Source organism: Ammospiza nelsoni, chromosome 3 (genome assembly GCF_027579445.1).
Source record: "Ammospiza nelsoni isolate bAmmNel1 chromosome 3, bAmmNel1.pri, whole genome shotgun sequence".
Taxonomy (NCBI): domain Eukaryota; kingdom Metazoa; phylum Chordata; class Aves; order Passeriformes; family Passerellidae; genus Ammospiza; species Ammospiza nelsoni.
In genome coordinates, this window is record NC_080635.1 from 37,680,005 (window position 1) to 37,692,724 (window position 12,720).

The window sequence follows — 12,720 nt, forward strand, 5'->3', positions numbered from 1 at the left end:
AGCCTTGGAAGCCAAGAGGGGAAAGGCTGGTCTGGGGTCTGGTCTGTCCCTGCAGTGTCACCACAGCTCTCCTGAGCCTCAGTGCAGACCTGAGAGATGCCTTCACATTTAAGGATTTATTCACTTCTTGTTTTACATACAACTGTAATAAGGCTTTTTACTTCAAGAAAGGGGAGAAAGAAAGGGAGATCAAGCAGTAGCTAATCAGCAGTGCCTAACTTCATAGCTGTGAGGGTTTTACACCACCCTGAGAAGTGCATGAGAGAAGCTATTGGCTGAAGCATCCTTGAACTACTCCACAGCAAACTGAGGTAACTGAGCTCCTGCATCTTTGTGCCCACCACTACTCAGCATCCAAAAGATGCAGGAGGTTGCTGAGGACCTGCTCTGCCTGCTGGAGTGCTGGGGATGAAGGAGGGCTGAGCTGACACTGTCAAGAGAGCCAGGAGTGTAATCTTTCTTGGAACACATTTTAGCTCCAAGAAAATCACCACCTCCACATGTAGTATCTCATCCTTCGGCAAAACCTTAGCTCAAAGGATTTCCACCTTTTCTCTTACTACTCAGGATTTTTTTCTCATCTGTTGCCCTGCCTTTATACTACACAGCAAGTGCTATAAGCAGCACAGCAGGCAGGGGCATAAAAATATCCTACATAGAGTTTGCACTTGAGTTATATAGGTTATGCATTGAAATTGAGATTTGTACAACTAAAGACTGTATGAATTGTCGACATTTCCATTGAGGGCCTATCCTACATACTATGAAGGAGAAGAAACAAGCAACACACATTAAAGAAAGTAAACAACCCACCCCAAATCCCCCAATTTCTAGGCACCAGGCTGAAAGGCCAGACTATCTGGCAGCTCCACCAAAAGGCAGAATGGACACAGGCATGATCCTGCACATGGTTTGTACCCTGCTGTAAATCTTACTACAGCCCTGCTGGCCTGTCCCCTCCTCACCTTCCATTCAGCTCAGCCTGCAGCAGTGCCATCCTCGCTGCCCAGGCCAAACCGTGCTCCAGCCCCGTGCTCCACACTCTGCTCCAGGACACTGGGATGTCCCCAGGGCTGATCCCACCCACAGAGCACAGCACACACACAGCAGCTCCCAGGAATCCCAGCTGGCTCATCCCTAGTGGCACTCGGTTCAGAGGGAACGCTTCTCTCACTGAGAGCTGCTCTGGAGCTGCTGGCCCTGTGCCACCAGCCCAGATGCCACCGTGCTTTTAGCATGAAACATGGAATAGCTGCTGCTCCCTTAGAAACCTCTCATCTTCTGCATGCACTCCCCTTTTAACTGCTGCTGACAGCTTTGCAATAAATTACTTCTAGAGCATGAAGGGTGGGTGTCCTCCTCAACATAAGTTATCAAAACATGAAAGGCCACCCAGCATTTGGTTCTTTGAAGCCAAATGAGACTGGGGAAGCAGGAGGAGGAGAAAAAAGAAGAAGCTGCTGTCATGTACAGATACTGACATTTGACAGACATGCCTATGTTTCAGCACCAAAATATCAGCACCAATTTTTAAACAGTTCTTGTGAGCTAAGTACCTAAATCTCTAGCCATGTGTCCTGCAAAACTAAAGCTGGTTTTCAAAACACTTTTGTTCCTCAAACTACTTGAGTGTTTATCCTCTGGAGCAGCAACTGCCTTGTATTGATTCAAGCAGTTTCACAAAGGGCTCCCAGGCCCAGAGCAGCAGTAAGGTATGAACACAGTGTGATGACTTTTGGGAGTATAAACAGCCAAACTGCTGCACAGCAAAGCACAAGGGGACAACATTCACAGCATAAAGAAATACCATTTATTTAGGGCTGAAAGAGTTTGAGCTGAACCAAGCAGAGCTGTACACACATGGGTTATTCATTCTTAGACCTCAGAGCTAGGTCTGAGGGATTACAGTCCTTCCACTCCAGCTCAAGTGGAACATTTTTCTTAGAGCTCTTTCCACCTGAACAGCCAGTTACTTAAAAGCCAGTCAGTGTTTTACTGGAGAGCACAATAAGCAGAAACTATCCAAAGGACAAATGATAACCTAGAAACAGTGCAGAGGGTACCCAGTGAAAGGACCTCCCAGTTACTCTGCTCTATCACAAAAGGTTCATTTTGTGCTTATCTGTACCTGTATCAGGTACTGAAACCCACCCTTAAAAACAGCAATCTATTACAATGGGCTATTGGGGACTGCAGTAAAGCTCCTGATTCTGGAGCATCAGGTGAGCTGTCAAAGCGCCAGAGCAAAAAACCAAACCACAACCTGTGTGCCTCAGTTATAAACAGTGAGAAAAGGTCTGCTAGGAGCAATGGGAAGAGCTGATTTTGTCATCTGATACATCCCTCCAGTCTGCAGAAAAACCTTCCTTTTACATTGTTAAGCCACCAGGTACCAATTACCAGTCCCACTGTAAGGACAGCAAACACAATCCTCCCTGCTTTGCTACACACTGGCTGTGCCTGCAGGCTGCTGGAGCCTTCTGGTAGATCCAGTATTACAGATAACCTGAGAATAAATCCTTTGGATTATCACTGCAGTCAAGAGATGACTCAGAGCAGCCTGCCTATTAACCTTTCCTTGTGGCTAGAAGCAGAAGAAAGGTAAGTGGGGAACAAGAAAAGGGGAAAGAAATGAAAAGAAGGTCGTTTTTGCTGTCTGTTCTTGGTAGCATCACAGCTTTTTTCCTTTACAGGTTCTTTCTTTCGCTTCTTGATAAAGAAATGATGTGACCTAGGTCACTAATACCAAGATTGTATTAGGTTTAGGGTGCAGGGTGAGGTGTCACTCAGCTAAATTATAAAGGGCTAAATCCAAAACCATCACAAATGCTACAATGTCAAACAGTAAAGCAGTGGGCCCTGAGGTTAAACTCCAGAAACCCTGAATTATGGTGTGAGGCTCCCTGTGGAGGACACAAGGCATGAAGCACTTTGAAATGGCACCCAGCCAACTGGTCTGCTGAGGGGAGAAACTGAATTAAGAGAAAAATGCTGAAGGAAAGATGACAAATTCAAAACATTTTGCAGTAGCTACACTTCGGTGCACCATTAGGCCATTGTTCCAAAACCCAGCACCAAACAGACTATGCCAGTTTTTTTTTTTCTATCAGAAAACTCACCTATTATAATGACAAATGCAAAACTAGCCAGTGTCAGTGATGATCCACTGTTGATCATGTTGATGAGCAGCTGGAACAAAGGGTATAGCAGCAGTAAGGCCCAGAAAAGCCAGTTCAAAAGTGTCCATGGCCGACGGGGTGGCACTGTCGGGACTGCTGGGTAGGTTCCTGTGCGGTAATATTCCTCCTGGAATGCATCCTGGCAGAACAAAGGAGGGCAACAATTACATCCCCATCTGCCAACAAAACCAGCCATCCCTGCCTTTGATGTTCCTCCTTCTGGAGGCCTGTAACTACTGGGGAAGATCAAAGACCAGCTGATGGCTGGAAAGCCTGTACTTTGAAGTCAATGAACACAGAGTCAAAAAAAAAAGAAAGAAAAAAAAAAGAAAGGGAGAGCATACACTGCTGTGTGAATACTTTCCTTCTCCTACGCACAGCAGCCTGAAAAACGCCATACCTGGAGAGCACAGCAGCCGAGGAAAACAGGAGGGATGATGGGACATACACTCCTGCAGCAGTGCAGACATCACTGCTGAACCTCCTGCAGGAGCCACAGCCACAGTGCCCAAGCACTGCAGGTAAGCCAGGGAAGTGTCTGGGCTCCATCCTCAGAGGCATCTCCTGTTCCCTCTTGTTTCCTCCAACTGCTGTCCTCAAACAGCACCCACAAACCTGTCAGAAAGGGTGACCAGGCATCATTTTGTCCCACACTGTGAAGAACACCATCCCTTCCTGCCTTTGTCCCAGGGATGAAGTCTTGTTTACCTTGTCCCCATGATGCCTGTGGTAGGAAGTTTGGGTGCTGAACCTCCCTAGAGGCAGTGTAGTGTGTCAACAGCACAAAATCTCTCACTGGCTATGAGCATATGACTTGACCTTTAAGTATAACACAAGGAGGATAATGGGGTGGGGATTGTTTTTTCTGTTTTCCACATGGGTGAATAGCATTGCCTTTACTGATCTCACCAATCCAAGATATCAAAAGTGGGTGGGGGAAAAAAATCCTCCCTCTTTGTTAAAAGCAAAGATTATTAATCTGTGTTATCACAAAAAAAACCTGGCGGAATAATGAAGTCAGCATTAGATTGACATAAAAAAATTAATTTAATCAGAATGAAGTATGATATTTCTTTAAAGAAAGGATTTTTGGTTTCTAAAACTTTTAGGAAAGCCAAGATGAATCAACCAAAAGACTATTTCTTTTACTATGCTATGATTTTATACTTACACTCCAGTTGACACAAACAATTACTTACTTGATAGCAACTTGAGCAATTACAAGCTGTTACCACTTTGTCTATTTCAAAATGAACATTCAGCTTTTATGGGATTATGCAGTAATTGAAGCACTGCCCTCTTTTTATTGAGATTACAAAAATTGTGTTTTACTGATGTGAGCTGGACTGTAGTGGGATCACTGTGGCCAATACTGAGCCATCTTCAACACAGTTCACAGTGTATGTGGTTTTCTGCACAGTGCAGTGAAGACTGCTTTAGAACACAGAGCTACTCATCTGCAAAAAACCAAACTTACTATATACAGTTAGGTTTCCAAATGCTGGTATTACCCAGGAATGTGAAGAATTCCTGACTATTGCTGGCATTGCCATTAGAGGGCCTGCTACTCCAGAGAGCAGGAGAGGCTCCCTTGAAACAAGCACAGCAGGGCTTTCTTTGTTGGCTCTGCATGGCATGAGGGGCAACAAAACCACTGACCACACCTCACTGGGAGGCTTGAGACAGATGGAAAACAAATACAAAAGGCAAAACAATGTCAAGGCCAACAGCTCCACCACACTTCCCACTGTTGTGGGGAACAGCTCTTCAGTTACTATTCCTTACCTTTAAATACATTCATTCACTTGCAAAAGGCATCTATGGGTTCATCTGTCCTGAAAGCTTTTGTGAGGGTGCCTATGATACCCAGCAACAAGACACTTTAAACAGATGATACACCTCACCATTTCCCCAAATCACCGTACCCACATTAGGTTCCTTTCATTCCTCTGCCTACAGAGCTTCTTTTTGGTTTGTAATGAATTCCATCCACGCAGGTATCACATTCCAACACGGAAACATGCTCCCTCTACTGCCCCCAGCACATTTAAGCTACTTCAGACAGTGAGGTAATGCAGTGAGGGCAAGTCAGGGAACATCCATCTCCTTGTGAGAGGCTGACTGGATTCCTCCTGTCCATTCCCACAGGAGGTCTGACAGCACAGGTATGCTGCTGCCCCTTCGTGAGGAAGCCCACAATGAGGATCCAAAGGAAGCCAACAAAGAATGAGGATCCAAAAATATATTCTTTGTTCCCAAACACAGGAGTTCTGTTCTCCTCTTCAGTCAGGATTTGCTGATTCCTTAGGACATTCCTGTATGTATTTTCAGGCCCTGTTTTCCAAGCTTCTTTTACAAGCAAGAAGAATTAGAAGCTTGCTTTCTTTTTAATGAAAATTAAGATTTTCAAACAGAACTTCTATTTCAGGCGCTGAGGCTATAATGAGGTAAAAAAAAGAAAACAAACATGAAAGGACTAGCAGAGTTGTGATCACTACATGCTATCTCTTCAGACCTGGCAAAAACATCCTCAACCCAGTCCTTGTTAAAGTCAAAGGGCGCCTTTCTAGCAATGGCAGTTAAAAAAAAAGTAAAAGAGATAAAAAGAGAAGGCAATGTGCAACCCAAATTGAACTTCTGTCATAATTTGGAACTTACTGATACAGTGCTGGCCATATGTGGAAGGAGAACAGTGTTTGCTTTAGAGCAGCAGCACAATGCCACTGTTTATCTGGCAGGACTCTGTTCAACTGTGTCTGTAGCAGTGACTAAGCCAAAAAATGAAGTGACAAGTAGCAAGAACACAAACACAACAGGCTCCCACAGAGAAGTATCTCAGATTGAGGTACATGTAGGTGAGAGCAGACAAGGAGGAAAAAACAAAAGAATAAGCTTTTCTCAAAGACTCTCATTCCTTTACTAATGTCAGTACAGGGAAATAAATATATTTAAAAAAAAATTCATGTCCCTCCATGTCCAGTAACTGCTGGTTTCATTACTCATTCCAATAGCTCTGCAATCCTGATCACTTTGAGTGCACAGGCCTTGACCTCAGTACCTGTGGCACTCTCCAGCCACTGAATCGTGCCACTACAGCATAATTCAGCACATTGTATGTGAGTCTTGAGAAACTTCTACAAAATTATTGAGAATCAGCAACAGCACAGGGAACCATGCGTGTTAAAATAGGGTCTCTGCTTTCCAGTAGCATGCACAGCTTGTCTGACTTTGAAACAGCAAGTGAAATGCTGCAAGCAAAACAGACAAAGCAGGGGATGAGTGTGTCTTGCAATGAATTACTGCCCTTTGAATAACAAATTTTTACATTATATCACAAATATTTTCTGACTCTGAAGATGACCTGAAACAGAATTAATTTTTGGAAACAGCACCTGGGAGGCACTGCTGTTTGTTATCTGACCTAAGAGCCCATTATCTTTTTAAGATGCAGGGCAGAATGGTGAAAAAAAAAATGTATTTTTACCCTGCAGGTAGGCTTTCATCATCTCAGAACTCTGGAAGAAGTTGTCCCTGCTATATATTCTGCCAGTGTGATTTTATAAAGACAAGGGCTTCAGTAAACCAGGAATGACTGCAGTGAAGTAAGTTTCACTAAAGTAAAAGAGCTGGAGAAAGAGAAACATGCTGCCCTCAGAGAAAAATGAAAATCATCATAAAAAATCCCAAACCAAAACACAAACAAACAGCTCCCCTCAGCCTGCATCAATCAAAAACATTCACATAACCAAAAAAGGTTTTAGTGGAATGGAAAACTGAACAGAGCACAATTCACTCTTGGATGCAAAACTTCACTCCTGCACTTAAATAGGAAACCAGAGACTTAACCAACCAGCAAATGAAGTTGTCATGAAGAATACTATGATATATTGTACAATATAACATTATGAAGCATAGATGTACCCTCTGTTAGCACTAGAAGCAACTGAGTGTTTGCCAAAGAGGGAATAACAGAAAAATCCTGGAGTGAATTATTGCAACTATATAATAAAGGATTGAGGAAAACAATCACCACATTCACACTTATGCTCTTGTCTTGCAAACGTCTGAATAGTTCTCAGGGACATGAAACAGGGCTACAAAGGCATGGCAGGAGAAAGTGGACTTTGCAATGCTGAGCAGAAGGACCATTTACACACACATGGGCTGTGGGTAACAGCCTGCTTTTCTGCAAATGTGCTGATTGGGACTGTGTCTCAGTCAGGTGTTAGGGGCACAAACTTTGAGAAAGGGCATCAGAGGCAAGGGGAGCAGACCTGCAAGTGAGGTCTCAAGACATATTGACTTTCCACATTCCTGTAAGCAAGCTGCTTAGAGGAGCTATAAAGTACAGCAGAAACAGGGATGGTTTGAAACAGAACTGCCAGAGCACTGTCAATGTGGTGTCTGGGAAAAGCACGACAAAGGGCACAGCAGAATTTTGCTGTCCCAGTGAGAGGAAACCAGAGCATAGCTATATTCTATAATTTCTAAATCCAAAGCATTGCTGCATTCCAGTCTGAATACATAACTTTGATCAAGGTATTCAATAAAGTGAGCTGCCAGGCCCTCATGCCGTGCATACCTATGACTCCTGCTGACTGAAATGGCAGTGCTGTGTGCATTCAAAAAGCACATTCCCCAACAACTATCTCCAACATTCATAAAACCAGCCCAGAAAAAACAGATTCTGAAAGATGAAAGATTCATATGGAAGCATTTGCAAAGGAAAAAAAAGAATAAAAACCCCAAACCACTGGGCATCTACAAATACAATCATTATTATTCTCTCCCCATCCTATGAAATCAGGAATCTTAAATGCATGCCTTCTTAACCCACAGTGTGAAAACAATTTATCAGCCTGTTCTTTTAATGCTGGATGTCTGCATTGGTAAAAAAGGCAGGGTAAAACAAGGGACAAAAATTTTAATACACTAAAGACTAGATCTTATTTAGCCCACAAACTGCTTCTTGATATTTAGAAGGTGTCTTCTAGGGAAAGAAGGTATTTCTACCAATCAGAAGGCAGTAAGACAATTTCGAGTTTTGTATCCTTATGCAATTTTCTAAAGAAGAGGCTTAAAACTGCTCTAGAAAGTCTTGTTTAAGCTTTCTTCCTGTTGCTCTATGTACAAAACAAAAGCAATCATGACTGGAAGCACAGGATCAAGTTTGTAGTGCAACAGAGAACTTACCCTGTAGAGAAACAGAGCACTTACCCTGAAAGCCAAACAAGCCAACTCACTCCCAGCCTCCAAACTGGGACACTACACATGCACACTGGAAAGGTCTATTAGCACTAAAAGTAACTAGTGGCTTGTAAGTGCTGTCTTGATAAAAAATCCAACCTTTTCTTGATACAGTTTGTGGAGCCAGGTAGAACATTCCTGCTCATCTTCTGGGACATCCTCTAGTGGAATCCGCCTGCCAACGGTAAACAAGAGAAATTGAAGAATATTAAATACTTTGACTTTCATGGACAGCACTCACATTATACAGACAGATTATCTGACAGTAGATACCACATTTTCCACCTTTTAAACTTGTGCAGCACTTCAAGAAGCAAACATGGAGGAGATTTTGAAGGAATCTGTGATAGTCCCCAACTAATTGCCAAAACAAATTTAGCCATGAGGTTTACCCTGCCTGTAACAGCTTTTCAGGATGTGTGAGCAGCTATCCTGAGCTGAGAAAAGCAATTTCCATGCTATGCCAGACTGCCTTGCAGCAGGCTGGAATGGTGCAAAGGGAGACACAGCAAGAGGAACCCCTCTGCTCTGCTGGAGCTGACACCCACAGGCAGGGTTCCGTGAACATCATCCAGCCAGGCCATGTACACCAAACACAAGGACACCAGGCTGAGCTACCACATGGGAAGAGGAATCAAGACAAACTTTCTTTTTACCCTTGGACAAAAATAGTTCTGAAAAAAATACTTTTTCAAACAGGTAGAAAAGGAGAAGTAGAAAGAAAAGGTCACCCCTTTCCACTTCATATTGCTATCCAGGATAATGGAACTGGACCAGCTTGTTGGTCCATGATAGCTCTTAAGGGGTTATGATGAACTTCTGATCACTTGCAGCATCACTTTTAGGTTCATGCTCCAACCCTACATCATCCCATGCCCTGAGTGCCTGTAGCACAGGTGCTGCTGGTAGAACCTCACGTGGGAATTGGCTCTTTCCCATTAAGATCATGGGAAGCCATTAGGGTATTTTTAAGTTATAGAAACCTTAATGAAAGGAATCTAGGTAATGCTTTTTCTACTAAACAATCCCCTTCTTGGTAGGGAGGGCACAGCTGTCAAATATATCAACAATGACACCACCAGACAGCAAAGTCTGAGCCTGACCTGCACCAGAGGAACTGGAACTGTCTCTGGAACTCCTGTGCCAGAGAGGTGTAAAGCAACTCCACCTGAACACTTAGGCTGTGTTCGGTATTCTGGCCAAGTGAGTGAAAAGAAACCCCAATGCTGCTGCTGAGTCAACCCACAAATGAGTAAAAAATAATAAACAAAAAGTTCTCTAGACATTTATGGACTCCTCACATAATCACAGAACTTTACCAGAAACACTACCCAACCCATATGAATTTTTATCTGAAGTTCTGTGAAGCCAGGTTGGTAGAGATCTGCTTTCTGTTATCCACTTGAAAACATTCCCTTATTTGACCAAGTGTGATTTCAAGTACATGCTCCTGCTTAAAAGGAATTAAAATATGGATTACTTGCCTTACATATAAATCTGCATGATATTTCTTTCCATTTAGAACTCCCAGCAATGTTGGATTTTCATTATTTCTAAAATTAAGGGTAGAATCATAGACTGCAGAAACTACAAGAAGAAAAACAGGTTATGTGTTTACTGTAGTAATACAATGGAAATAAATAATTCTCTCTCAGACAAGGAGAATATTTAAGGAAGTCATCAGCAATAGCACCACAGTTTGAGCTGTCACCAAGGTAAAAACGACAATAGAATATTCAACATGCAGGTTTTCTGAAGCCAAATAACAAGTGACTCTTTCAGGAACTGCACCTCCAGAATGGAAAGGTTTGCTCTTCATCCACCCTTGCCTCCTTCCTCATCAGGTGCAGTATGACAGCTTCTGACAGAATACACCTGGGACTTCCTAGGAGTCAAATGGTTGCAGAACTGTTACCTTTTTCAGCTCACCGGGAATCAACAACTGCCCCCTAAATCTGAGGAAACAACCAGGCAGATACACATTTTATAAACAATGAGCAATATATACCCTCTGACTGAGAACAGGTAAACTGCGTGTGAGAGACCTCCTGCAGCAGCAGGGCTGAATGCAGCCATGAATGGCCCCAGTTCATGTCCATTGGTTGTAACTCAGGCACTTGCTCTAGGGCAAAGGCAGAGAGAGAATGACACACCACACCTTGTGTGAGCTGGATGCTGCCATGAGAACATGCAGATGTGAGATATAGAACATGGAAGTTCTGCTGAACAAAACTGCAGCCAAACTTCCAGCACCAAGAAAACCGCACAGCTCAGGACTGGGTAGGAACAGTAAAACCATTTGCAAAGGCTGATGGCAGATAAACTAAAAGAGCAGTCACAAGCAGCTGCTACAGAAAAAGCATTCACTGTTTAGAACCACATGAATAACTGCAAAAGAGTTTATTTGAACACATCCTTAGATACACTATTTTCCTGATGTCACAAAATTACCAGGGAATGATTCATTTTCCTGACACTGAAATCAGTTGTACATCATAGTATGAACTCTGAGTGCAATGACAGCAAAACAACTTCCCTATTTTTTGTCACAAATGTGACTAAGAAGCATTTTCATGTGTAGCCTGATGTATTTTAGGCTTTCTGCTATAAAGTTTTGCAATAATTAATAAAAATGCATGTGGTGAACCTTTATTGTGAAACCTCTTGACCCACCTAAGAAGGACTCATTACACAGGACAGATTTGCTCTTGGTTTTGAAACCTCTCTAGCTATGAGAGATAAATATGGTTTGGTCTCATTCAGCTCCCAGAAACTCACCACATCATTTGTTACTGCAAAACTGAATTCATAGTGAAGCCTGGCTTCAGTGCTGAAAGTAAATCCTGAAAACAAAGGCCAAACCCTTGTCAGTGCAAAATGACTCTGTCTCTCACTAACAACTCCATTCTTTTCCAACTACAGTTGGGTTCTTAGCTCAAACTCAAAACTAAAAAACAAGACAAAATCTACTTCAGGCACACTACTCTCAATGTAAAACACAAGTATGAAATTACTTTTTAAAAAATCAATTATCAGCCTCCATTTTTAAGCTTCTTAGTGTAGAAGGATTTTACTAATCTACTCTAATTTACTAATCCAATGTAATTGAAGGAAAACAAGAGCTCAGTTTGGTTTATACAGTGTAAGCTTCTTAGTTTATTCTTTAATAGCATGAGATTATTCTAACAACAATAGGGATGCAATAAAGCAAAGTATGATATACACAACACTTTTTCTTCCATCTCTTACAAGGCATCTACATTTGAGTTTTTGTATGAATTGGGTTTTTGTTGAGACACATTGGAAGATGGTTCTCCTGTTCTGAAATAACCTTCTGTGGAGATGGACAGTAACATCTGTATGTGCTGACAGTCTTACACAGAGCTTTCCTTTTCTCCAGGGAAAAAAAAGCTATTCCAGTTTCCAACTGGTCTGTAGTTTAACATTCAGTCTAATATCTTGTAATAACACATTGAAATCTTTTGGGGCAAAGCAGTGCCAAGCCCAAGACAATGATACCAATGTGCAGGAGTAAACAGACTTCTGTTATCCAGATGTAACTGAAGATAACTAAAGATTTTAGCTTTCTCTTCTGAGAGTGCTGGAAAAGAATAACAATGGAAGTGTCCAAGAAAAAGGCTGCATGAAATTAAAATCTGCCAGAAAGCATCTACAGTCAAAGAAGCACTAGCATGCTGTGTGACATGCTGAAACAGGTTATCATTAAACATGGATTATGTAATTGCATAATCAGAACTGGACATCTCATGACTTTCTCACCCAAAAGCTGAAGAGACCAGAAAATTCACATTGTAAAACAAGTGAAAAAAACCCTCCAAAGTATCCTGAAAACACTACAACTGTCTCACTCTCAGACTAATACAAGCAAAATTTGAGAAGTTTTGCTTCAATTGTGTAATATTTTTTCAAAGGAGTTATATCTCAGAATCTCTTTTTCATTAAAAACAAAACACAAATATTTTAAAGCTCTTTCTGTCAAAAAACCGATTAGGTTTTTGATTTTGTTTTCTAATCTCTGCTCAGCTTTTTTGCCATCTCATTAACTTTGGGTTTCGTCTACAGCATTCTGACAGAGAGCTAAGTACTTAAGAATTTAAGATTTAATTTCTTAACTTCAAACTAAAAAATAAATCTTTGGATTACATATCTAGAGAGGATTTTTCTTACTTTGACTGTCCTCTTGAATTTCACACATTATTTTGTGGCCATGGTGGATTATGCCAGGATGATTCACTGACAAACAGGCAATGAGTGTGGCTACATGCATTTCATA

At 42.0% G+C, this 12,720-nt stretch overlaps 1 protein-coding gene across 1 annotated transcript in view; it reads right to left on the bottom strand.

Moving 5' to 3' along the window:
• The window catches only part of AGPAT4 (1-acylglycerol-3-phosphate O-acyltransferase 4), a 68,831-nt gene that overhangs the window by 4,431 nt on the left and 51,680 nt on the right, over window positions 1–12,720 (bottom strand). The window contains exons 7-9 of the mRNA XM_059469317.1: window positions 9,911–10,013; window positions 8,526–8,601; window positions 3,120–3,318 (exon numbers count right to left, since the gene is read on the bottom strand). Of these exons, the coding sequence (XP_059325300.1) occupies window positions 3,120–3,318; window positions 8,526–8,601; window positions 9,911–10,013 (378 nt within the window). The remainder of the gene's footprint in view (window positions 1–3,119; window positions 3,319–8,525; window positions 8,602–9,910; window positions 10,014–12,720) is intronic.